The 27,713-nt window shown below is 43.6% G+C and overlaps 1 protein-coding gene across 2 annotated transcripts in view; it reads left to right on the top strand.

The window, feature by feature from the left end:
* Positions 1-27,713, top strand: part of brf1b (BRF1 RNA polymerase III transcription initiation factor subunit b) — a 414,814-nt gene that overhangs the window by 43,472 nt on the left and 343,629 nt on the right. For both annotated transcript variants that reach the window (XM_052012381.1, XM_052012387.1), the window contains exon 2: positions 20,008-20,088. In XM_052012381.1, the coding sequence (XP_051868341.1) occupies positions 20,008-20,088 (81 nt within the window). The remainder of the gene's footprint in view (positions 1-20,007; positions 20,089-27,713) is intronic.

Here is a 27,713-nt window from a genome sequence, read left to right as displayed (position 1 = left end):
CCCACAGCAGCTTTTCAGCACAGTGTCCTTGGAATGCAGTGACCGGTGAGGTTAGACCATTGATAACAAGATTAAATAAATTGATTTTATATATTTTAAAAAAATATATAGATAAAATATATATAAAATATATGATTACATATATATTTAATTTTGATCGGGCAGCTGATATACAGCAGTTGTAGTATGTAGGAATTTATGGAAGCCAATGGTATCTAAGGCAGCCATGTCTCCAGTAAGTACGCCTCTGTAGTTGGAGGAACTTTGCCTCAGAGCTGATGAGCTGGAGTCCGAGATTCATACCATGCAGTGCATCAGGGAAGAGAAAGGTTGTCTGGGTATGTCGTGCTAGGAATCAGCCATTCTCCATAGAATAATTACTGTACAGTTGGTAAGTTGAAAGGGAATAGTGTGACTGAGTGAAGCAGGGATGTGATCCAGAACCTCAGCATTTGTCCATTAGATATGAAGAATCAGGATTGGATTTATTATCACTGACTTAGATGTCGTGAAATTTGTTGTTTTGTAGCAATAGTACAGTGCAAAGACACAAAACTACTATAAATTACAAAAATAACAGTGCAATAAAAGAGGAATAACGAGGTAGTGTTCATGGACTGTTCAGAAATCTGATGGATGAGGGGAAGAAGCTGTTCCTATATCACTGAGTGTGGGTCTTCAAGCTCCTGTGTCATCATCGCAGTGGTAGTTACGAGAAGAGGGTATGTCCTGGATCGTGAGCATCCTTGGTTGGTGATGGATGCCGCTGTCTTGAGGCGCCGCCTCTTGAAGATGTCCTCAATGGTGGGGAGGGTTGTGATGGAGCTGGGTGAGTCTACAACCCTCTGCAGCTCTCGCAGCCTTTGTGGATGAGCAAATTCACCATGGTGTGGATGGCTATTCAAGTTGGGAGAATGGAAAGGGAATGTAACAGTAATGTGGGACACTATAATTAGGGTAATAGTGATACTCTTCTCTACAGCCGTGAGCATGACTCCTGAAGATGGTAGTGCCTGTCTGTTGTCAGGGTTAAGGATATCTCCTGAATGCTAGAGCATGGGAAGAAAAAGATCCAGTTCTGTGGGAACCAGTGATTATAGGTGGGCAAAGAAGTAGGTTCAGTTGAAGGCGTATCAGCAGCTGGGATCCAAATTAAAAGCAGTGCCACACAGAGGTGATAATATCAGGATTACTCTCTGAACCACATGCAAATTGGCATCAAATCAATAAGATAAGAGAATTGAATATGTGGCTCAAAGACTATTGTGGAGGAAATGAGTTTCAATTCATGGGCTGCTGGCTTACTAAAGAAAGTTGCTCTGTTAGGATGGGCTTCGCTTGAGTTGGGCTGGGACTAAGTGTCCTTGTGAAAAGAAAAACTAAAGCTGTATACAATAAATATTGACAGGTGGGGCTGAAGTGTTCTGGTGAGGAGAAAGTTAAAGTTGAAAAGAAATGACAGCAATAGTGCAGGTAGCACAATGGGGAATGATTGCAAGTCTGTCAAGTAACAAACATAAGACTGTTAAATCCAATTAGAGGTCAGAAAATGGTACAAAATAAATGAAGGCTTTTTATTGAGGTGAATTAATAGGTTAATTAATGGTCACAACCTAAAACCATTACTGAAACATGGTTGCAAAGTGATCAAGGTTGGGAAATAAATATTCCAAGATACTTTTAGAAGAACCATGCGAAATGGAGAGGATGATGGAGTGATATTAAAGGATCTTAGCTCAGAAAGTCAAGAGGTAGAATTTGGTTTGGGTGGAGCTGTAAAAAAAAAGCAAGGGGTGGAAAAGACTTGTGGGAGTCATCTCTGGGCTTCCAAACGGTGACAGTAATGCAGGGCATAGTACAAATCAGGAAACTAGTGCAGCATATAACAACCGTAATACAATAATCACGGAGGACTTAAACCTGTATGTAGATTAGGCAGCAGTTGTGCAGGGAGCAAATGGTATATATGAGATTTACTTGCATATGAGGATGCTGAGGAGCCAGAGAGAAAGTGGGCTATTTTAGACCTAGAATTGTGTATTGAGCAAGGGTTAATTGATCTGGCAATTGAGCACTTTGGGAAACAGTGATCATAATATCATACAATACAATTTTATATAAAAGTTGAAAGTGGTTTTAATCTGAAACCAGGGTCTTGTCTTGAATGAGGGAAATTGAGGGAGAATCTTGAACAAAGAGTGTTACAAGATTAGGGAGAGTCACCTGAAATTGTGTAGGAACAACTTTTTGCAGAGGGTTTTGAATCTCAGCAATTCTTTTCACCAGTGGGGTATGGAGGTTAGATCCTTAAGGGCAGTTAAAGAGGAAGTAGACTAATTTTTGAAAGATCAGGGGATTGAGGATGATGGGGAACTGGCTCAGAAGAGGAGATGAGGCAATTCAGCCCTGATCATATTGAATGGCAGGGCAGGCTTGAAGGGCCGAGTGGCCTTCTATTTTCTCATGAACACAGAACAGTACAGCACTGGACAGGCCATTCAGCCCATGATGTTGTGCTGATCTTGATGCCATTTATACTAAATGTCCTCTTGGGTATCATGCATATCCCTCCATTCCCTTCATATTCATGTGTCTATCAAAAAGCCTCTTAAACTCCACCAAACTGCCCTGCTTCCATTACTACCCATTCCAGGCACCAACCACTCTGTTTTTTAAAAAAAAACTTGCCCCTCACGTCACATTTAAACTCCTCTTTTCCCCCCCACCCCCCCCAACCAAACCTTAAAAGTATGTCCTCTAGTGTTTGACATTTCTACCCTGGGGTAAAGATTCTGACTGTCTACCCTATCTATGCTTCTCATAATTTTAAAAACCTCTATCAGGTCTCCCCTCAGCCACTGATGCTCTAGGGAGAACAACCCAAGATTGTCCAACCTGTCCTTATTGCTCAGACCCTCTAATCCAGGCAGCATCCTGGCAAACCCCTTCTGCACCCTTTCCACAATCTCCACATCCTTCCTGTAATGGGGCGACCAGAACTGCACACAATATTCCAAGTGTGGTCTGACTAAAGTTTTATATAGCAGCAGCATGATTTTCTTATTATTATATTCAACAACCCTACCAACGAAGGCACGCATTCCATACGCCGCCTTTACCACCTTATCCACTTGCGTGAACTATGAACCTGGACCCCAAGATCCCTCTGTACATCGATACTATTAAGGGGCCTACTTTCTCCTTCCATTTAAACCCCCCAAAGTGAGGAGTGAGTTGGCATGGTATTTGGGGAAATTACAATAAAGCGGATCAAACAAGCGATGGGTAACGTTTAAAAAGTTTCCAGGTCAGGATTGTAAAGTGTTTCCAGCATAGTTTCTGAGAATAGGCTTTATATTGTGTAACAAAATGGGATTAATTAATGACCTTATTGCGTAGTCACCCCAGGTAGCAGTGATCTTAATGTGATTGAATTTTATATTTGAATGAGTGTTATGCACAGGGACTGGTGCTGTGATCTCGTTAATAAAATTTATAAATGATTTGATTTAAAGATTGAAGGATATGGTTGCTAAATTTGCTGATGAGAGGTAGGAAAGTATGTTGTGAAGAGGGCATGAGGAGGTCATAGATTATTTTTGGCAGGAAAAATAATGTCAGTAAAACAAAAGAGCTGGTTATTGACCAGGATGGGGGGGCAGTGCACATGCTCATGTTTACATTAATGGTGTTGAGGTGGAGAGGGTTGAAGGCTTCACGTTCCTAGAAGTGAACATCACCAGTAGCCTGTCCTGGTCCAACCATATAGACACTATGGCCAGAAAGCTCACCAGCGCCTCTGCTTCCTCAGGAGGCCAAAGAAATTTGGTATGTCCCCTTTGACCCTCACTAATGCACCATAGAAAGCATCCTATCTGGATGCATCACAGTTTGGTATGGCAACTGCTCTATCCAAGACCGCAAGAAACTGAAGAGAGTTGTGGACATAGCTCAACACATCATGGAAACCAGCCTCCCCTCTGTGGACTCTTGTCTATACATCTTGATAGATGCAGCCAACATAATCAAAGACTCTGCCCACCCTGGACATTCTCTCTCTCTCATCCTCCACCCCCCCCCCCCCCCCCAATCAGGCAGAAGATACAAAAGCCTGAAAGCACGTACCACCAGGCTCAAGGACAACTCCTATCCCTAAGACTATTGAACAGTCCCCTAGTACGATAAGATGGACTCTTGGCCTCACAGTCTACCTCGTTATGGCCTTGCACCTTATCGTCTGCCTGCACTGCACTTTCTCTGTAACTGTAACACTTTATTCTACATTCTGTTATTGTTTTCCCTTGTACTACCTCAATGCACTGATGTGATGAAATGATCTGTATGGATGGTGTGCAAAACAGTTTTTCACTATGTTGATACATGTGACAATAAACCAATAAACATCTCTAAATGGTGAGAGGATGCAGAGGGATCTGGATCTGAGTACATGATTTGCAAAAAGCCAATATTTAGGTAGAGCAAGGGTTTAGGAAAGCTAACACTGTTATCATTAATTGCTGGAAGAATTGAACACAAAAGGTATGGAAGTTGTACCTCCATTTTAAAGGGCATTAGTGAGGAGTATGTTGGAGCATTGTGTACAGTATTCGTCTCCTTTTTCATGAAGCATGTTAATGCATTAGAAGCAGTTCCGAGTTTTATCAGGCTAATACCTGGAATGGACAGATCATAGAGTTATACAGCATGAAAACAGGCTCTTTGGTCTAACTCGTCCATGCCGACCAAGATGTCTGTCTGAGCTACTCCTATTTTCCTGTCTATAGCCCATATCCCTCTAAGCCTTTTCTATTCACATGCCTGTGCCTTATTAGGGATGTTTGCATGGATTAGGTTTTATCTGTCGCAGTTTAGAAGAGTAAGAGTTGGCAATTGCAATGTGCAAAATCCTGAGCGGTCTCAATGGGATGGATCTGGAGAGGACACTTCTTTTTGTAGGAGAACCTAGAACTAAGTCACTGCCTAAAAATAATGGGTCTTTCAGTTTATGACCGACAAGGTGAATTTTTTTCTCTCTTGGAGGGTCTTTGGAGCCCTTTCCAGCACCCTTTGAGGAGCAGAATCTTTGAATATTTTTAAGGCATAATTAGACAGATTCTTGGTAAGTGAGGAGGTGAGAGCTGACCAGGGTAGATGTGAATGTGGAGTTGTTTTTGTGAAATTCGTTGTTTTTGTGAAATTTAAGGTTACAATCAAATGATAGAACAGACTTCGAGGCACCAAGTGGCTTATTCCTGTTTCTAATTGAATGCTTGTACGCTGGAAGCATTTGGCAGGTCAGACAACTGTGGAAATTGGTATTTTGGGTCAAAGACCCTTCATCAAAACCATCTCATTTTCTCACTTCCCCAGTTCTAAGCTGCAAACACAATGGGGGAAGGATGGGTAGGACAAAGGGAATATTGCTGATAGGGTGGGGACTGGGTTTCCCAGGTGATTTGTTACGTTTTTGAGGTATGGTTAATAGTTTAATGAGGGCAAATAGAACATAGAACAGTAAACACGGGACAGGCCATTTGGCCCATGATGTTGTGCTGATCTTGATGCCAATATATACTAAATATCTCTTCCTGTGTATCATCCATATCCCTCCATTCCTTTTCAATTTCATGTATCTATCTAAAAGCCTCTTAAACTCCACCAAACTGCTTGCTTCCACTGTGATTTCTGGTAACCCATTCTAGGCACCTACTGCTCTCTGCATCTTTTTCAAAAAAAAAAATCCTCCCCCCCCCCCCCCCCCCCCCCCCCCCCCCCACCTCTAACCTTAAAAGCATGTCCTCTGCTATTTGACATTTCTACCCTGGGGAAAAGGCTCTGACTGTCTATCCTATCTATGCCTCTCATAATTTTAAAAATCTCTATCAGGTCTCCCCTCAGCCTCTGACACATTAGGGAGAACAACCCAAGTTTATCCAACCTCTTGGGTAGTTAGACAGGAGCAGATCAGAGAATCTGAAGCCAAAAGAAGTGTTTTGCAAATGCTCAGCAGATCAGGCAGTGTCTTTCTAGACAGGGAAAGCTAGTCAATATCACAGATAGATAACCTTTTGGAGCAGATTTAGCTAGTTATGATATAAACAGCAAAAGTATGTTACCTGAAATTGTTGAATTCTTTGTTGAGATTTGGTCTGTAATGTGTCCAAATGAGGTGTTGTTTCTCAAGCTTGCATTGGAACTCATTGGAACATTGCAATAGGCAACAGATAGCTCGGTCAATACACACAAAGTGCTGGAGGAACTCAGCATGTCAGGCAACATCTATGGAGGGAAATAAACAGTCAACGTTTCAGGCTGACACCCTTCATCAGGACTGGAAAGGAAGAGGGCAGAAGCCAGAATAAGGAGGTGGGGGGAGGGGAGGAGCACACGCAGGCAGGTGATGGGTGAGTCCAGGTGAGAGGGCACATCTTCCCCTCACCCCCTCTCTGCTTTCTGCAGGGACTGCTCCCTGTGACTCCCTTGTCCACTAACCCCCTGGCACTTATCCTGGCAACAGCACCAAGTGCTACACCTGTCCCTGCACCTCCTCCCTCGCCACCATTCAGGGTCCCCGGCAATCCTTCCAGGTGAGGCAGCGCTTCACCTGAGAATCCGAGGGTGTCATTTATTGCATCCGGTCTCCTTGTGTGGCCTCCTGTGCATCAGCGAGACCCGACACAGATCGGGTGACTGCTTTGTCAAGCACCTTCGCTCCGTCCGCCACAACAGCCAGGACCTCCTGGTGGCCACCCAGTTCAATTCCACATCCACTGACATGTTCATCCACGACCTCCCCCACTGCCATGTTGGGGCCAGACACAGGTTGGAGGAACAACACCTCATATTTCACCTTGGGAGTCTCCAACCTGATGGCCTCAACATTGATTTCTCTAACTTCTGGTAACCCCTCCCCTTTTTTCTTTCTTTCCCCCAACTCCTTTGTCTTCTCTTATTCCTGTGGCTCCCTTCCCCTGCCTTGATGACCTGCCCACCTCCCCCCACCAATCCTTTATTTCATGGTCCACTGCCCTGTCCATCCGGATTCCTCTTCCTCTTCCTTCAGCCCTTGGCTTCTTCTACCTATCACCTCTCAGCTTATTACATCTTTCCCCCACCCACCTACCTTCCCCTTCTCACTTGGACTCGCTTGTCACCTGCCTGTGCGTGCTCCTCCCCCTCCCCCCACCTTCTTATTCTGGCTTCTGCCCTCTTCCTTTCCAGTCCTGATGAAGGGTCTCGGCCTGAAACGTCGACTGTTTATTTCCCTCCATGGATGCTGCCTGACCTGCTGAGTTCCTCCAGATTCCAGCATCTGCAGAATTTCTTGTCTCCAGATAGCTAGGTTAGTGTGGGATGGAGATTGGTAAGAGGAAGCTCAGAGTCACCTCTGCATAATGAAGTCTCGGCAAAGGAAGATGTGGTGGTGAAACTGGATGGGCTAAAAAAAATTGAGAAAGAAGAGGTATTTGAAAAGCTAACTGTACTTGGGTCCAGGTGGTATGCATTCTGGGTTGCTGAGGAAGTAAAGGTGAAAATTGTGGAGGTTTTGACTATAATCTTTCAAATATCTGTTGTATTGGGGTTGTGACTGAAGACTGGAGAATTGCAAATGCTACACTGTTTGAGAGTAGGTGTAAATATAAACCCAGTAACTACTAGCAAGCCATTTTAACCTTGGTAGGGAAACATTTGGAACAAAACTTGCAGTCACTTGGAGAATCGGTGACTGGTTCGAGAAAACGGGCACGGATTTGTAAAGGCAAACTGGGTTTAACTAACTTGATAGTTTTTTTTGATGGGATAACAGAGGGGATCGATGAGGGAAATGTGGTTGATGTTGTGCATTTGGACATTCATAATCAGTCCTAGCCAACTTATCCACACTAATCTGAAATGTGTAGTATTGACATTTTCCACAGTATATTAAACAGTACTGCCCTTCAAGTTGTGCTCTGATTAAAACATGTCCTGGAACATTGCTGTTTGTGAGCTGATTAATGACCAGCATCAGTCCTTCAATCTGGCAGAAAATCCCTCTTCTAGTTCTTTTCAAACCCAGCTTTGAAGTTTTTTCACTTGCAAACAAAATGAATAAACCTTGGCTTACTCCAAGTCATGTGAGGGAAAGGCAGTGGATGTTGTCTACATGGTGTTTAGCAAGGCCTTTGATAAAATCCCGCATGGGAGGCTGGTCCAGAAGGTTAAGTCACTTGACATTCATAAAGTAGCCAATTAGGTTCAACACTGGGTTAGCAGGAGAAGCAAGAGAGTGGTAGTAGATGGTTGTCTTTCTGACTAGAGACCTGTGACTAGTGGTGTGCTGCAGGGATCGGTGCTGGGCCCGTTGTTGTTGATCATCTATATCAATGATTTAGATAATGTGGTACACTGGATCAGCAGATTTGTGGATGACACCAAGATTGGGGGTGTAGTGGACAGCGAGGAAGGCTATCAAAGCTTGCAGCATGATCTTGATCAGCTAGGAAAATGGGCTCAAAAATGACAAATGAAATTTAATGTAAACAAGTGTGAGGTGATGCACTTTAGGAGGACAAACCAGGGTAAGACTTACACAGTGAATGGTAGGGCTCTGAGGTGTGTGGTAGAACAAAGGGACCTGGGAATACAGGTCCATAATTCCTTGAAAGTGGCATCACAGGTAGACAGGGTTGTAAAGAGAGCTTTTGGCACATTAGCCTTCATAAATCAGGGCATTCAGTACAGGAGTTTGGATGTTATGTTGAGGCTGAATTTTAGAATATTGTGTGCAGTTCTAGTCACCTACCTACAGGAAAGATATCAATAAGCTTGAAAGAGTGCAGAGAAAACTTACATGGATGTTGCTGGGACATGAGGACCTGAGTTTTTGGGAAAGGTTGAATAGGTTAGGGCTTTGTTCCCTGGAGTGCAGGAGAATGAGGGGAGATCTTGTAGAAGTGTACAAAATTATGAGGGGTATAGATAGGGTGAATGCATGCAGGCTTTTTCCCCTCAGGTTGGGTGAGACTAGAACTAGAGGTCATAGGTTTAGGGTGAAAAGTGAAATATTTAAGGGGAACCTTGACGGGAAACCTCTTCAGAGGGTGGTGCGAGTGTGGAACGAGCTGCCAGCGGAAGTGGTAGGTGCAGGTTCAACTGTAACATTTAAGAGAAGTTTGGATAGGTACGTGGATGGGAGGGGTTTGGAGGGATATGGTCCGGGTGCAGGTAGATGGAACTAAGCAGAACATGAGGTTGGCTTGGACTAAATGGGCCGAAGGGCCTGTTTCTGTGTGTTGGTACTCTGGCCTGAATTGTGCTGTAGTTTTTCTGTTTCTATTGGGTAAGCCTAGTAATTTCTAGGGTAGGGACATGTTCGGCACAGCTTTGTGGGCCGAAGGGCCTGAATTGTGCTGTAGTTTTTCTGTTTCTTCTTTCTATGTTTCTATTGTGTTGCTCTGACATTGGCATAGCCTGGAACCCTTGAATGTGACCTGGAATCTCTGTTGGGCCTTGCACTCTAAAGGTCTAAATGAGTTAAACTACTGTTCCAAGGCCTTTCTCTCACTTCTTGAATGTACATCACACCCTCTGATTATGGCACAGCTGCCAGTTAATTAGGTCCCGAGGTTTTGTATTCCTTTTATAAACCCCTCCAGTACCCATTCTGGCCCTCCTTGAAATCCATTTACTTGACCAAGCTGTTGATTACTCCTAATCTCTCATTCCGTTCATCGCCTCACTTGTGTTTGACTCTCCTTGGGATGCTTTCCAAATTAGAGAACGTGGGAGCAAAGGCAGAATTGGGAAATTCAGCTCGCTCGCCTGTTGCATCATTCAATAATGCACATGAGAGAAGATTTGTCACGGAGACAAGTCAGGGACTGGAGCAGATGAGAATGGAATTGATGGGGCAAATGGCCTCCTCCTGTGTCACAAAATATGAGAAAAATGATTGTGGCTGATCCTGTGCCTTACTTTCTTGCCTGATTTCCCCCATTGACTCCAGTACTGTCCTTGAATACACTCGATGGCTGATTGTTCACTGCTCTCTAGGGTAGAAGATTATAAAGAGTTATGCAGTGAGTAAAGAATTTCCCATGGAGACACAAGAGACTGCAGATGCTGGAATCTGGAACAATAAACAGTCTGCTGGAGGAAGTCAGTGGGTCGAGCAGCATGTGTGGGAGGAAAGGAATTGTCGCAGTTTTGGGTCAAAACCCTCCTGATGCAAACTGCGGCAAATCCTTTCCTCCTACAGATGCTGCTCGATCCACTGAGTTTCTCCAGCAGATTGTTTGTTGCTCAAAAAACTTCTCATCTTGCCCTAAAAGACTTCTTTTTTCCCCTCACCACCTATGTTCCTTGATTCCAGATTGTTCAGTCTGAGGAATCAGCCTCTTGCAGCATATTTCCTCAGAAGGCTAAGGAAATTTGGAATGTCCCCAATGACTCTCACCAGCTTTTACAGATGCACCATAGAAAGTGTCTTATCACAGCTTGGTACGGCAATTGCTTTTCCCAAGAACTTGCAGAGTTGTGAACGCAGCCCAGTCCATCATACAAACCAGCCTCCCCTCCGTGCACTCTGTCTACACTTCCCATTGCTTTGGGAAAGCAGCCAAAGGCAGAAGATGCAAAAGTCTGAGGGCATGTCCCACCAGACTCAAGGTCAGCTTCTATCCTGCCATTATCAGACTCTTGAACAAACCTCTCGTACGCTAAAAGATAAACTCTTCATCTCGCAGTCTACCTCATTGTGGCCCTTGCACTTTTTGTTTACCTGCACTACACTTTCTTTGTAGCTGCAACACTATATTCTGCATTGTTTTCCTTTTTATTCCCTTGATGTACTTGTGTATGAGATGACTTGCCTGAATGGCATGCAAACAATCTTTTCACTGTATCTTGGTATATTTGACAATAATAAACTAATTCCAATATACTCTCAATCCTTGTATGTTTAGGGACTCAGAAAGGTGAGCTATTCCCTTAGTCTTTGGCTGGCGATTGTAATTTTTCCCCAGATCCCTCAGCCTGTCTCCACTCGGTGAGGTCTCTCTGCAATGTGACATCAACAGCATCAAAGCAACTCGGTGAAAATCCTTTGAAAAATCCTCTGATTGAAGCCTTGACCATGAATGACGTTCTTGTGTTGACCTCTCATTGTATGCAGCAAACTTCCAAAAAAAATGAGTTCCCATTTGGCTTCTTGCTGAGCACAATATGAGCCAAACAAAAGTGCTTGTTTCATAGAGGTTTTGCCCTGTGCTTGAGGTGATTTTTCTTTAAACTGTGAATGAACTGCCTTGAATTCTAATTCCCTTCAGATGGATGATGCTTGCTGTGGCAATTCCAAAACCACAGCTCCACCTCCCCTCTTGTCTCGTAATTCCACCCCTCTCCTATAATACATGCACACATCATTGGAGATAGTGATGCATCCAAGTAGGGGAGTTGTCAATCTCGAGTTATTTGTTTTGTTTGTGTGTAATTTGCCGTGCCCGAAGAGCCTGTGAGTGTTCTTGAGTCAGCCAGATAGCTTTTAATTCAGGGAATTTGTTTTGTAAAGTACATGTTGGAAAAGAAAGTTGTATAATAATAAAGATGTAACTATGCATCAATTATTCACAGCAGTTGCTGGTAAATCTGAGACTGAATCTTGGAGGTGTGGGGCATGTCATCCATCTTACCCTATTCATTCACAATGTTCAAACCTTTAATAAGTGGGATACTGGAATTCTGAGTCCATTATTCTGCCTGGAGCAAATCTATGTATTTCATCCCTTTGCTAATCATATTGGTTTATTATTGTCACTTGTACCGAGGTACAGTGAAAAACTGGTCTAGCATACCGATGGTACAGGTCAATTCACTACTCGGTGCAGTTACATTGAGTCAGTACAGAGTGCATTGAGGTAGTACAGGTAAAAACAATAACAGTACAGAGTAAAGTGTCACAGCTACAGAGAAAGTGCAGGGCAATAAGGTACAAGGTCACAACGAGGTAGATCATGAAGTCATAGTCCATCTCGTTGTATAAGGGAACCATTCAATAGTCTTATCACAGTGGAGTAGAAGCTGTCCTTAAGTCTGGTGGTACGTGCCCTCAGGCTCCTGTATCTTCTACCTGATGGAAGAGGAGAGAAGAAAGAATGTCCCGGGTGGGTGGGGTCTTTGATTATGCTGGCTGCTTCACCAAGACATCGTGGATCTGTGTACCTGTCTTAAAAATATTCAGACTTTGCTTCCCGTTATCTTTTCAGGAAGAGAGAGAGGGCAGGCATGGTAGTGTAGCAGTTAGTGTAACACTTTACAGTGCCAACAACCTGGGTTCAAATCTGGCCCCTGTCTGTAAGGAGTTTGTACATTCTCCCCATGTCTGCATGGGTTTCAGCTGCATTTGACATCCGAACTCCTATTCTCAATGCTTGATGTGCTGTAATTAGGTGGGAGCACCAAGCAGTGTCCAGGGCTGACACTTGGGTAGCTTAGGGTAAAGGGGTTGCCTGATCTATTCATGTTGTAGTCATTTATTCTGTTAGCTTTCCCCATAATCCCCTCGTACTAAAATCCCTATTCACCTGTTCCCCTGGCTGCTGTCTAGTGTTAGCTTCTAGTCTGGCAATGCCTCAGTTTATTGTGACAAGGTTGCAGACGCCACGTGAATTATAATGTAAAGTAAGTTCCTTTTGTTTGTTTGTTTGGGGAAGTACTGAAAGGTGAGTGATGCCAGTGGAGTTCTACATTGGTGATGGAGAGGGTGGATTTGGAGGCGAGGTGTTCTATCGTGTGTGGCTCCCAGAACTGGGAGCATGTTTCTCCTCTGCTTCCAGCCTTTATGTGAACAGTTCTTTTGGTTTCAATGGCTGTTGATCAGGGGTAAAATAGTTATATCCTTTCTCTCTCTGATCTTTATATTAATGTCAGAGTTGGATAGCTCAGTGTTATTTATCAACTAATGAAGGATGATTTATACCAAAGCCTTGAATTGCCAGAACCTTGAACACAAGGCTGCCATTGTCAGCCAGCAGATACTTCCATGCTACTTTCTAAACAATTTCAAGGCTGGGCTTTAAGTTCTCAATGGTACATTGTTATTCTCAGAGGTTACAGAGATGTTGAATGAGGTGGTTAAAGCTAAATGTACCAGGTTATCGGATGCATGGGGGCGGAGAAGGCCTAGTGATAAAAGATGAAATCATTGTGAGAGGGTATAAGTAAAAAGGATAGAATCATAGGGTAAAAAGGGTTCTGAGACTAGACAAGTTACAAAGACGGTGGTTTAAATGGATGGTTTTAAAACTTTGATATAGTTTGAAAATAAATGGATTGGCTCATGACTAAAATGTAGTGACTTTTCTGTGGGTGTTCAAGATTGTTTCTTGCAATAACATGTCTCAACCAACAAGGGAGGAGCTGTTAGATTTTAGTAATGGGCAATGAGCCAGGTTTAGTGAACAGACTGTCGGTGAGTCAACATTTATTTTATAGTAATTATGATCAAATTCATTGTTGTGATGCAGCGAGAAATGTGACGTAGCTACTAAGATTCTAAACTGGGCTAAACCTAACAGACTTCCCATGGTTAGTTGGGCAAATCTGCTCTCAGGTAAAATGCCAGTAGAGCAGTGGGAATATTTTGAAAAGTTTACTGTAAATCAGGGCCAGTTTATACCCATAAGTAGCAAGAGGTTTGCCTGGATGACCAAAAGACTAAAAGGAAAATCAAAAAGATAAAACCTGCAATTCCTGACACACAGAAGAGCAAGACATGACTAATCATTTAATAACAACAGATGGGGTATATGAAAATTTGCAAGAGGTATTAAAATCAATACAAATGTTTACAATTGTATTATGTTAAAAACAATAGCTTGGAGCAATGTGGGCCTCCTAAAATGAATTACATAAATATTGTAAGTTAAAATAAAGAAATAGCAGGCATGGGAATGATTACCAAGTGTTTACTTTAAAGGACTAAGAAACCATCCTGAGGAAATTAGTATTGATTCAGGGACTTGTCAAAAATTTAATATTTGTAATGATGAAAATCAAGGCTCTCATAGATGGGGTTGTTGAGAATATTGCAGACTTCCAAGGTACTCTTGATTTGATAAAGATTCCATTAGATGGGAAAGTATAGCATGTCAGTCTGGCATATAAGAAAAGGGAAAGGGAGAAACAGGGAATTAGACCAGTTGGCCCAAGATCTGTTGGGAAATTTCTAGAATCTATAGTTGAGGATGAAGCAACTGAACACCTTGGCAATTTTCATTTGGGCAGTGAGAGCCATCATGGATCTGTATGATTTTTGTGTCTGAGGAAAAACCTGGGATTTTGTTTTAGAAGAGGTGACTATATCTGATTGGGAGCACTCTTCAAATTTTATTTATATATTTATATTCTTATTTATTTTAAGGTGAGAGGGAAAATATTTCAAAGGGGACCTGAGGGGCAACTTCTTCCACACACAGGATAGTGTGTATATGGAATGAGCTGCCTCAAGAAGTAGTATAATTTTAATATTAAAGAGAAACATTTGGATGGGTACATGGATAGGGAAGATTCACAGGGATATTGTCCAAACACAGGGAAATTGAACTAGCTCAGGTAGGCAAATTGGTTGGCATGGACCAGTTAGGCCAAAGGGCTTCTTTCTGCTGCACAACTCTATGACACTTTATGGACTTCCAGAAAGTATTGTCTATAGTCATTCATGAGAGACCCAGAGCTGAAGTTAGAGCTCCTAGAATTGATGCCAAATTATTGAAGTGTTGGAAATTGGTTGAGGCAGAACACAGAATTAATGGGCAGGAACTTGGTTAGGCAGGATGACTAGTGGAATTCTGCAAATTTCTGTGTTGGGGTCATAACCCAATTGATTACAAATACAGTGAATAGTTAAAGAATTGAAAGCTAAGAATCCATTACGCTGCTTAGAGCTATCCAAGAGTGCTGATTCATTACAGTACTCTTGTCCTTCAGTCTGACCATTCAAAAGTTTGTTCTCCCTGTACTTGGTTAAAAGACATCTGTTGGGGTTGTCTGCTGCTGTGGCAGGAACCTGGATGCTGGGGAACCAGCACAGCACCCTGTCCTCTCTGCTGCTGCCTGGGGAACCTGGGTGCAAATCCTTGCCCTCTGCAGGCACTCTGTGACAGTGAATCATCCACGGTGTGGTGTGGAAAGATTTGCCTGTGTGGGCTCGTGTTTGGCAGGCCAGCACAAGCAGTGCAGCCATTCAACACTGAACCCTCAGGGCTGTATCCTGGTGTGCTGGATGTGATGGAAACTGTCGACTTCCCTCTCTTATTACCACAGAGAAATCTCTGGGCTTGGGAGAATCACGCAGCCAAATGCAGGAGGTGGGGGTTGAAGACGGCAGCTTCCATTATTGCTGCAGGAGTGCAAATGGAAGTCAGATTCGCACGAGGTTCCTGATGCAGCAGCGGGGAGGGTAGGACTTTGCACTGGGTTTTTGACACCACAATAGAATATAGAACAGTACAGCACAGGAACAGGCCCTTTGGCCCACAATGTTGTGCTGAACTAATTAAACTAGTAATTAAATGCCCAACTAAACTAATCCCTTCTGCCTACATAATGTCCATATCCCTACGTTCTCTGCACATCCTCTTAAACGCCTCTATTGTATCTGTCTCCACCACCACCCCAGCAGCAAAAAAAAAACACTTTTAGACATTTTGACCCTGGGGAAAAAGATACCGGCTGTCTACTCTATCAGATCTCCCCTCAGCCTCTTACTGCAGAGAAAACAACCCAAGTTTGTCCAACTTCTCCTCTTAGCTCATGCCCTCTAATCCAGGCAGCATCCTGGTGAACCTCTTCTGCACCCTCTCCAAAGCCACCACATTCTTCCTATAATGGGATGACCAGAATTGTTATCAAAAACACATCCTCTGTATGTGTAATGCCATATTGGCCTCTTGTAATCCTGATTTCATTAGCATTGTTCCTGGGAATGCATCTGGATACCCAAGTGTGGTACCTGTGTATTGATGATGCACTAGACAACATTTTAGGCAATGTAGATTAAAACATCAAACTATAAAGAGGTATGGAGGGAGGGCTTCAGGTTTCTGGATAATTGGGCTTTGTTCCAGGGAAGACGGGATCTGTTCTGAAGGGACAGTTTACACCTGAACTGGAAGGGGACTAACATACTTGTGGGTAGGTTTGCTAGTGCTGCTCCAGTGGGTTTAAACTAGATTTGCAGGGGGAGGGGAACCAGAGTGTTAGAGAAGAAAGTGAGAAGGAAAATGATCATGCGAGGTCTGCAGGTATGGACAGAAATCAAAGGTTTGTACATGATAGTAATGTTCTCAAATGCGTCTATTTCAATGCAAGGAGTATTGTAGGTAAGGTGGATGAGCTTAGGGCATGGATTGGCACGTGGGATTACGATGTTATTTCTATTAGTGAGACATGGTTGAAGGAGGGGCAGGACTGGCAACTTAATGTCCTAGGCTTCTGTTGTTTCAGATGTGATAGGGGAAGGGATGAAAGGGGGAGGAGTGGCATTACTGGTCAGGGAATGGATCACGGCTGTGCGTAGACAGGGCAACCTGGAGGGCTCGTCTACAGAGGCCATATGGGTGGAGCTGAGGAACAGGAAAGGTGTGGCCACACAAATAGGATTGTATTATAGACCGCCCAGTAGAGACAACTAGAGGAACAAATCTGTAGTGAGATAGCAGATCGATGTAAGAAACAGAAAGTTGTGATAGTAGGGGATTTTAACTTTCCACATATGGACTGGGACTCCCACACTGCGAAAGGGTTGGATGGCTTGGAATTTGTCAAATGTGTTCAGGAAAGTTTTCTAAATCAATATATAGAGGTACCAATGAGAGAGAATGCAATAATTGATCTCCTATTAGGGAACCAGACAGGTCAGGTGACAGAAGTATGTGTAGGGGAGCATTTTGGGTCCAGTGACCATAATGTCATTAGTTTCAAGATAATTATGGATAAGGATAGGTCTGGTCCTCGAGTGGAGGTTCTAAATTGGAGAAAGGCCAATTTTGTGGAAATGAGAAAGGATCTAGGTAGGGTGGATTGGGATAAGTTATTTTCTGACAAGGATGTGTTCAGTAAATGGAAAGCCTTCAAAGATGAAATTTTGAGAGTGCAGAGTTTGTATGTTCTTGTCAGGATTAAAGGCAAGGGTAACAAGCATAGGGAACCTTGGTTGTCAAGGGATATTGGTGAGCTGGTTAAGAAAAAGAGGTGTATAGCAGGTATAGGCAACTAGGAACGGATGAGGTACTTGAAGAGTATAGGAAATGTAAGAAAATACTAATAAAGGAAATCAGGAAGGCAAAAAGAAGACATGAGGCTGCTTTGGCAGATAATGTGAAGGTTTCTACAGGTATATTAACAGCAAAGGGATAGTAAGAGACAGAATTGGTCCCCTAGAAGATCAGAGTGGTCATATATGTGTGGAGCCTCAGGAGATGGGGGAGGTCTTAAACAGTTTTTTTGCATCAGTATTTACTCAGGAAACTGGCAGCGTGGATATGGAAGGAAGGGAAACAAGCACTAGTGTCATGGAACATATAGAGCTTAAAAAGTAGGAGGTACTTGATGCTTTACAGCGAATAAAGGTAGATAAATCCCAGGGCTTGACAAGATATTTCCTCAGACCTTGAGAGAGAATAGTGTAGAAATTGCAGGGGCCCTGGCAGATATATTTAAAATGTCCTTAGCCACGGGTGCGGTGCCAGAGGACTGGAGGATAGCTCATGTTGTTCCATTGTTTAAGAAGGGCTCGAACAGTAAACCAGGTAATTACAGGCCAGTGAGCCTGACATCAGTAGTGGGTAAATTATTGGAAGGTGTTCTGAGAGAGAGGACATATAAGTATTTGGACAGCCAAGGGTTGATTAAGGATAGCTAGCATGGCTTTGTGCATGGTAGATTGTGTTTAATGAATCTTGTGGAGTTTTTTGAGGAGGTCACTAAGATAGTAGATGAAGGAAAGGCTGTGGATGTTGTCTACATGGACTTTAGCAAGGCCTTTGACAAGGTCCCACATGGGAGATTAGTTCAGAAGGTTCAGTCAATGGGTATCCATGGAAAGGTAAACTGGATTCGAAATTGGCTGAGTGGGAGAAGACAGAGTGGTAGTGGATGGTTGTTTCTCAGATTGGAGGCCTGTGACTGGTGTGCCTCAGGGATCTGTGCTGGGGCCATTGTTGTTTGTTGTATATATCAATGATCTAAAAGATAATGTGGTAAATTGGATTAGTAATTTTGCAGATGACACTAAGATTGGAGGTGTAGTGGACAGTGAGGAAGGCTTTCAAAGCTTGCAGAGGGATCTGGACCAAATGGAAAAATGGTCCAGAAAATGACAGATGGAATTTAATGCAGACAAGTGTGAGGTGTTGCATTTTGGAAGGACAAATCAAGGGAGGACATTCACAGTAAATGGTAGGGCACTGAGGAGTGCGGAGGAACAAAGGGATTTGGGAGTTCAGATACATAATTGCTTGAAAGGTAGAGTCACAGGTAGATAGGGTTGTAAAAAAGGCTTTTGGCATCCTGGCATTTATAAATCAAAGTATTGAGTATAGGAGTTGGAATGTTTTGGTGAGGTGGTATAAGTCATTGGTGAGACCAAATTTAGAATATGTGCAGTTCTGGTCGCCGAACTACAGGAAGGATGTCAGTAAGATTGAAAGAGTGCAGAGGAGATTTACAAGAATGTTGCCGGGTCTTCAGGAGTTGAGTTACAGGGACAGATTGAACAGGTTAGGACTTTATTCCTTGGAGCAGAGAAGAATGAGGGGAGATTTGATAGAGGTTTATAAAATGATGAGGGACATAGACAGAGTTAATGCAAGTAGGCTCTTTCCACCTAGATTAGGAGAGATAATTATGAGAGGACATGGCTTTAGGGTGAAAGGGGAAAGGTTTAGGGGGAACATTAGAGGGAACTTCTTCATTCAAAGAGTAGTGGGAGTGTGGAATGGGCTGCCATCTGATGTAAGTGCGGGCTTGCTCTTAACTCTTAGGAGTAAATTGGATAGATACATGGATGAGAGAGGTCTGGAGGGGTATGGGCTGGGGGCGGGTAGATGGGACTAGCAGAATGTTTCAGCACAGACTAGAAGGGCCGAATGGTCTGTTTTTCTGTGCTGTAGTTTTCTATGGTTCTATGAATAGACTATCAGAATGGACAAAATAGTTGCAAATTAATTTCAATATGGGCAAGTGAAAATCATCGAAGGAGCTAACAGTGGTTGAATGGATCATTCCTAAATGGAGGGCTAATGAGAATTGTGGGTACAAAAGGTGGGTGGTCCAGAAAAGATCAAAAGGGTAGTGGAAACTTGTCCTTTGTGTCGAGGACTGGAATACAAAAGGATGGAAGTCATGCTGCAGCTACATGAAGCTATAGTTAGCAGGTGGCTGGAGTACTAATAGAAGCTCTGGGTATGACTCCCGAGGGAGGAGTGCAGCAGAAATTTACTAAAATGGTTCCTGGGCTCCAAGAGTTAAATTACAAGAGATTACAGAAACTATTGTTGTTTTCCCTGCAATTTAAATGTTGGTGATTTCATTGGAATTTTCAAAATATTAAGAGGAAAAGATGGTGTGGGGAATAAAAACTATTCCCATTTGGGAAGTCCAGGGCCAGGGGCACAATAGTCAGCAAGAAGGCAGTGGAAATTTCAAGCGCGATCTGGCAAACAGCAGTTTTACATTGGCGACGTAAAATGGCACAAAGGTAGATGAGTAGATGGGGTTCGGTCACTGTTATCTCAGTGAAGTAATAAGGGAGTCAATCATTTCTTTCTGTTCCATTTTCCCATATTGCATCTGCCATCCTTGTTTGCTCTCTCCCATTGCTGCCCTTCATTGTTTTCTACTCTTAAGCTTCCTGTATAACCTAAGTAGGTTAATGTGGCAAGGCCAACTATATTGATTTGTACAGATTTAAAACAATGGTGCAGTAAGTTTTGATGATTCACTTTTGATTTTGTTTTTTCATTTCAGGTCCAGGGAAAGCTCCTTCACTGGGAACAGGATTTCACACCAACCTTGGGAAAGAATCACGTACACAGTCTTTACAGAATGGTAAATCAAAAGCAGTGTTGCACTTTAAGTTAGTAGGAGGTAGCCTACTTGTAAGCTTGTATGTGTGTCTCTTTCTGATCATTTGTTCTCGAACAGCTCACTGGAGGTTTCATTAGATTGAGGTTTTTAATTGTTGCACTGAATTGCAGTGCCCTGGATTTATTTTGCCAGCCTTGCTGAAGCCCTTCACTATATCTGCAGCTTGCAGATTCCCCACCCTCAGTCTCAAACTGACAGGACTCGTGGATATAAAGGAGATGCTGATCTTTGGTGCAGGGTTGTTAATGCTGGGCTCTAGACTTCAGTGATGAGCAGAGAATTCAATGTACCCTGTTTTGCACAGCTCAAGAAATTTTTTTTTCTAAACTTTAAATATTTTGCATATTATTCAGTGTTTTGCATATTTTGCTCTACTCCTGTGCAGCAACATTACTTGAATTGAAAGTTCTTCATTTATTCTGAATTGATAGCTGATTTTCAATTTTGTCCATTTTCCAGATAGAACCATAGAACACTACAGCACAGAAAACAGGCCATTCGACCCTTCTAGTCTGTGCCGAAACGTTATTCCGCGAGTCCCACTTACCTGCACCCAGTCCATAACCCTCCAGACCTCTCCTGTCCATGTATCTATCCAATTTATTCTTAAAACTTAAGAGTGAGCCTGCATTTACTACATCAGATGACAGCCTGTTCCACACTCCCACCACTCTGAGTGAAGAAGTTCCTCCTTATGTTCCCCCGTAAACCTTTCCCTTTTCACCCTAAAGCCATGTCCTCTCATACTTATCTCTCCTAATCTTGGTGGAAAGAGCCTACTTGTGTTAACTCTGTCTATACCCCTCATAATTTTGTAAACCTCTATCAAATCTCCCCTCATTCTTCTACGCTCCAAGGAATAAAGTCCTAACCTGTTCAATCTTTTCCTGTAACTCAACTCCCGAAGACCCGGCAACATTCTAGTAAATCTCTGCACTCTTTCAATCTTACTGACATCCTTCCTATAGTTAGGTGACCAGAACTGCACACAATACTCCAAATTTGGCCTCACCGATGACTTATACAACCTCACCATAACATCCCAACTCCTATACTCAATACTTTGATTCATGAATGCCAGGATGCCAAAAGCCTTTTTACAACCCTGTCTACCTGTGACGCCACTTTCAGGGAATTATGTATCTGAACTCCCAGATCCCTTTGTTCCTCTGCACTCCTCAGTGCCCTACCATTTACTCTGTACGTGCTACCTTGATTTGTCCTTCCAAAATGCAACACCTCACACACTTGTCTGCATTGGATTCCATCTGCCATTTTATGGCCCATTTTTCCATTTGGTCCAGATCCCTCTGCAAGCTTTGAAAGCCTTCCTCGCTGTTCACTACACCTCCAATCTTAGTGTCATCAGCAAACTTGCTGATCCAATTTACCACATTATCATCTAGATCATTGATATACACAACAAACAACAATGGACCCAGCACAGATCCCTGAGGCACACCACTAGTCACAGGCCTCCAGTCTGAGAAACAACCATCCACTACCACTCTGGCTTCTCCCACACAGCCAATTTCGAATCCAGTTTACAACCTTTCCATGGATACCTAGTGTCTGAACCTTCTGAACTAACCTCCCATGTGGGACCTTGTCAAAGGCCTTACTAAAGTCCATGTAGACAACATCCACAGCCTTTCCTTCATCTACTTGTAGAAAAGCTCTACAAGATTTGTTAAACACGATCTACCACACACACAGCCGTGCTGACTATCCTTAATCAACCCTTGGCTGTCCAAATAGTTGTATATCTGATCTCTCAGAACACCATCCAATAATTTACCTACTACTGATGTCAGGCTCACCGGCCTGTAATTACCTGGTTTACTTTTAGAGCGTTTTTTAAACAACGGAACAACATGAGCTACCCTCCAGTCCTCTGGCACTGCACCTGTGGCTAAGGACATTTTTTTTATATCTGCCTCTGCCTCTGCCTCTGCCTCTGCCTCTGCAATTTCTACACCAGTCTCTCTCAATGTCCGAGGAAATATCTTGTCAGGCCCTGGGGATTTATCTACCTTTATTCACTGTAAGGCAGCAAGCACCTCGTCCTCTTTAATCTCTATATGTTCCATGACACTAGTGCTTGTTTCCCTTCCTTCCATATCCACGCTGCCAGTTTCCTGAGTAAATACTGATGCAAAAAAAAACTGTTTAAGATCTCCCCCATCTCCTGAGGCTCCACACATAGACGACCACTCTGATCTTCCAGGGGACCAATTTTGTCCCTTACTATCCTTTTACTCTTCATATACTTGTAGAATCCCTTCGGGTTTATCTTCACATTATCTGCCAAAGCAACTTCACGTCTTCTTTTTGCCTTCCTGATTTTCTTTTTTAGTGTTTTCTTACATTTTCTATACTCTTCGAGTACCTCATTTGTTCCTAGTTGCCTATACCTGCTATACACCTTTTTCTTAACCAGAGCACCAATATCTCTTGAAAACCAAGGTTCCCTATGCCTGTTAACTTTGCCTTTAATCCTGGCAGGAACATGCAGACTCTGCACTCTGATGGGTGTTCATTTATTAACACCCATCAGTTTTCTCACTGGGGGCATAGTGGAAGTTTGGAACTCATTCTCCCATATGACATAGCAGCAGAATTAGGCCATTCTCACCATCGAGTCTGCTCCACCATTCGATCATGGCTGATTTATTTTTCCCTCTCAACCCCATTCTCCTGCCTTCTTGTAACCTTTGATGCCCTTCCTAATCAAGAACCTATTAACCTCCGCTTTGAATATACCCAATGACTTGGCCTCCACAGCTGTCTGTGGCAATGAATTCCACAGATTCACCACCACCTAGCTTGAGAAATTCTTCCTCCTCTCAGTTCTAAAGGGACATTCTAATATTCTGAGGCTGTGCCCTCTGGTCCTAGACTTCCCCACCACTGGAACCATCTTCACCATGTCCACTCTGTCCAGGCCTTCCGATGTTCAGTAGGTTTCAATAAGGTCCCCCCACAATCCTTCTAAACTCCAGTGAGTACAGGCCCAGAGTCTCATTCTCCTTGTATGTTAACCCTTCCATCCCTGGGATCATTCTTGTAAACTTCCTCTTGGCTCTCCAATGCCAGCACATCCTTCCTCTAGATACAGGGCCCAAAACTGTCCACAGTACTGCAAATGTGGTCTGACCAATGCCTTATAAAGCCTCAGCATTACATCCTTGCTTTTATATTCTAGTCCTCTTGAAATGAATGTTAACATTGCACATGCCTTCCTTACTACTGACTTGACCTGCAAGTTGACCTTTAGGGAATCCTGCACGAGGGCTCCTAAGTCCCTTTTGTGCCTCCGATTTCTCAATTCGCTCCCTGTTTAGAAAATAGTCTATGCCTTTATTCCTTCTACCAAAGTGCATGACCGTACACTTTCCTATGCTGTATTCCATCTGACACTTTGCCCATTCTCCCAACCTGCAGACTCCCTGTTTCCTCAACACTACTTACCCCTCCATATATCTTTTGTATCATCCACTTACTTGGCCACAAAGCCATCAATTCCATCATCCAGATCATTAACTTATAACATGAAAAGTAGCAGACCCAACACTAACCCATACAGAACACCACTAGTCACCGGCAGCCAACCAGAAAAGGCCCCCTTTATTCCCACTCTTTGCCTTCTGCCAGCCAGTCAATCTTCTATCCATGCTGGTACCTTTCCTGTAACACCATGGGCTCCTATCAGCCTTGTGTGGCACCTTGTCAAAGGTTGTAAGGATTGGGGTCAATCAAACTATTAATACCGAGTTTGACAGATAAAGGTATAAATAAATCCTAATCAGAGAAGGTAGAGCTGAGAAGGCAAATAGAATTGAAGTGCAGATCAACCCTGGCAGAATGGTGAGAATAGTCCCTAATATCCGAACAGACTCCTCCCCTTCCTAAAGCAATTTGTTCGAGGACTTGGTCCTGCATTAAAAAAGCGTGCTGTGCTGATTTTAATCAAGTTCCCACCAGAAACCGTGGACCTTGCCTGCAGGAGCGGAATAAACCGAAAAGTTGAGTGTTAATTGGATGTCCACGCTTCTTTTATGAATGAAGGATTTAGCGTGCCTCCCCACAGTATTCCCTTTCTTTTTCTTGCAACGAAATAACAACTCACTATGGGTCAGGAAGCCCGTGAAATAGCGTCATCGCTTTTGTCGTGTAGGAAATGTAGCACCTCCACATCTGCAAGCTCCATAAACAACAGTGTGGTCATAACCAAAGGAATGAAGTGCTGCCCTCTGACCAGTGCAACTCTTTCTTTCCCTCCACCCACCCCCCCAGTGCAGCACTTCCTCAGTTATGAGCCTCCTAGAGTGTGACACTTCCTCGATACTCTCCCTCCCAGGATGTAGCACTCCTTCTTCAATACCATCTCTCTGACAGTGCAGTGCTCCTTCAGCACCACCCCTCCCACAGTGCAGTACTCTCTCAGTATGCTCTCCCCCCCCCCCCAAACAATACAATGCTTCCTCAGTTATGCCCCTCCTCGATACTCTCCCTCCCCTAGTGCAGCACTCCTTCAATACTGTCTCTCTGACAGCCTGATGCTCCCTCTACGCCGTCCCTCCTGTGGTGTGGTGGTCCTTCTGTGCTGCCCCTCCTCTCGCCTTTGAAGTGCCTGTCTAAATGCCTCTTAAATGCAGTGATTGTATCTGATTCCACCACCACCACCACCTCAGGCAGCGCGTTCCAGATATCAACCACTCTGTCTTAAATCTCATTTAACATGGAGTGGGTATTGGTTTATTATTGTCACTTGTACCGAGGTACAGTGAAAAACTTGTCTTGCATACCGACTGTACAGGTCAATTCATTACACAGTGCGGTTACATTGAGTCAGTACAGAGTGCATTGATGTAGTACAAGTAGAAACAATAACAATACAGAGTAAAGTGTCACAGCTACAGAGAAAGTGCAGTGCAATAAGGTGCAAGGTCACAACAAAGTAGATGGTGAGGTCATAGTCCATCTTATTGTATAAGGGAACCATTCAATAGTCTTATCACAGTGGGGTAGAAGCTGTCCTTAAGTCTGGTGGTACGTGCCCTCAGGCTCCTGTATCTTCTACCTGATGGAAGAGGAGAGAAGAAAGAATGTCCCGGGTAGGTGGGGTCTTTGATTATGCTGGCTGCTTCACCAAGACAACGAGAGGTAAAGATAGAGTCCAAGGAGGGGAGGCTGGTGTCTGTGATGCGCTGGGCTGTGTCCACAACTCTTTGCAGTTTCTCTGTCCTGGGCAGAGCAAGAATACAATAAGGGGAATGTCTATGATAGGGTGGAGAGCAAAGAGACTGACTGACACGGGTGGTAGTGCTACCGATAGTCCATGTGATTCCACAGACCCTGGTAAAACCTCAGCAATGAGGATGATGGTGAATTTTGGAATCTTATTTGCCAGTGGTCAGTTCTCCTTGACCCTTGGCCCTAAAGTTCCTGCTGCATTATCAGAAGTACTGACTTGGCCTGAAGTTGTCCTCTTTTTCTTGTTGTTCCTGATCAACTTATGATTTCCATTTGCAAATAGAAAATTCAGGCAGTGGTTTGCCAAATGCTTTAGCATCTGAAAGGAGGTTAATGCTTGCTGAGTGTCACTTGATAAATCTTGCCAATTATGTTCTTTTGTGTTCGTTGGGCAGCATTGTCTGCAAGGCAGAGCCATCTGCTAGGGGAAAAATGATGAGGGAATAAAATGAGTCACCTCCATTCCCCTGATGCACATAATGAACACTGAAAATTCTCTGGAGTGATGTCAAGACCTACACGTTGCACAGGACTTTTGTATAATTGCTATAAATGACTTTTCCCACTATAGGATGTAATTGCTTTGGAGAGAGAGCAGAGGAGATTCATCAGGATGTTGCCTAGAGTGGAGGGCTTTACTTCTGGGGAGAGATTGGATAGGCTGGGTTTGTTTTTCCTGGAGGGGAGGAGCTGAGTGGTGGTGACGTATATAAGATTTGAGAGGTATAGATAGGGTGCATAGTCAAAATCTTTTTCCCACAGTAGGGGTATCAAACACAAAAGGGCACAAGTTTAAGGTGAGGAAGGAGATTTTAAAGGGAATCTGAGGGGCTGATATCTGGAACATGCTGTGGGGGTGGAATCAGACATACTCACCTCATTTAAGAGGCCTTTAGACAGGCACTTGTGGGCAAAGCGTGGGTCCTAATGTGGGGAAAATGGATTAGTGTAGATAAGCAAGAAGGTAAACTGGTTTATTATCGTCACATGTACTGAGGTACAGTGGAAAACTTGTCTTGCATACAGTTCATCCAGATCAATTCATTACACCGTGCATTGAGATAGTACAAGGTAAAACACTAAGAGTGCAGAATGAAGTGTGACACTAGAGAGGAACTACAGCGCAGGTAGACGATAAGGTACAAGGTCATAACAAGGTAGATTGTGAGGTCAAGAGTCCACCTTATCGTACCAGGGAACCGTTCAGTAGTCTTATAACAGCAGGATAGAGGCTGTCCTTGAGCCTGGATGTGATGGGCTCAAGGGTCCATTTCGTGCTGTTAAACTCCATGATATTGAGTGGATGGTGAAAATCCCTGTCCAAGTACAACATCTTTCAAGCCCTAACCTTGTGTCTTTGATTATTGTCCATCCCTAACAACCAAGTGACTGTGTTAAGGAAAGTTCGAGTCAAATGTTCCTGGGTATAGGGGGAATTACAGCTGAATCCTCAAATGACGTTCATTTCAGGGCTTAGCAGAAAAAATGGACACCACCCCGATCTGTGAACGTAGCCAGACAAATCCCTCGCTTTGCTACTGCAGCCAAGTCAGAGGATCAACCCTGGTTCAGTCATGAGTGGAGAAGGGCCTGCTGGCAGAACACAATATAGAACAGTACCACGCAGGAACAGGCCCTTTGGCCCACCGTGTCTGTCCTAACCACGATGCCAAACTAAACTAATCCCATCTGCCTGCACGTGGTCCGTATCCCTGTATTCCCTGCTTGTTCATGTCTGTCTAAATGCCTCTTTAACATTGCTGTTGTATCTGCTTCCACCACCTCCCCTGGCAGTGTGTTCCAGGCACCCACCACTGTGTTTTTAAAAATAAACTTGCCCTACACATCTCCTTTAAACTTTCCCCATCTCACCCTAAAGCTATACCTTCTAGTATTTGACATTTCCTCCTTGGGGGGGGGGGGGGGGGGGGGGGGGGGGGGGGGGGGGAAGACTGACTGTCTATCCCATCTATGCCTCTCATAATTTTATAAACTTCTGTCTGGTTGTCCCTCAGCCTCTGACCCTTCAGGAAAAAAAACACTCCAAATTTGTCCAACCTCCTTGTAGCTTATACAGGCAGCATTCTGGTAAACCTCTTCTACACCCCCTCCAAGGCCTCTACATTCTTCCTATAGTGTAACAACCAGAACTGCACATAATACTCAATATGGCCAAAGCAAAGTTTTCTGCAGCTGCAATATGACTGATGAAGCCAAGCGTGCTGTATGCTGTCTTTACCATCCTATCCATTTGTGTTTCCACTTTCAGGGAACATGGACTTGCACCCCAAGATCCCTCTGTTCATCAATGTTCCTAAAGGTCCTGCTTT

This window comes from Pristis pectinata, chromosome 1 (genome assembly GCF_009764475.1).
Source record: "Pristis pectinata isolate sPriPec2 chromosome 1, sPriPec2.1.pri, whole genome shotgun sequence".
NCBI classification, from domain to species: domain Eukaryota; kingdom Metazoa; phylum Chordata; class Chondrichthyes; order Rhinopristiformes; family Pristidae; genus Pristis; species Pristis pectinata.
Note: the sequence above shows the minus strand (reverse complement) of the source record. Positions and strands in the feature narration are given on the sequence as shown.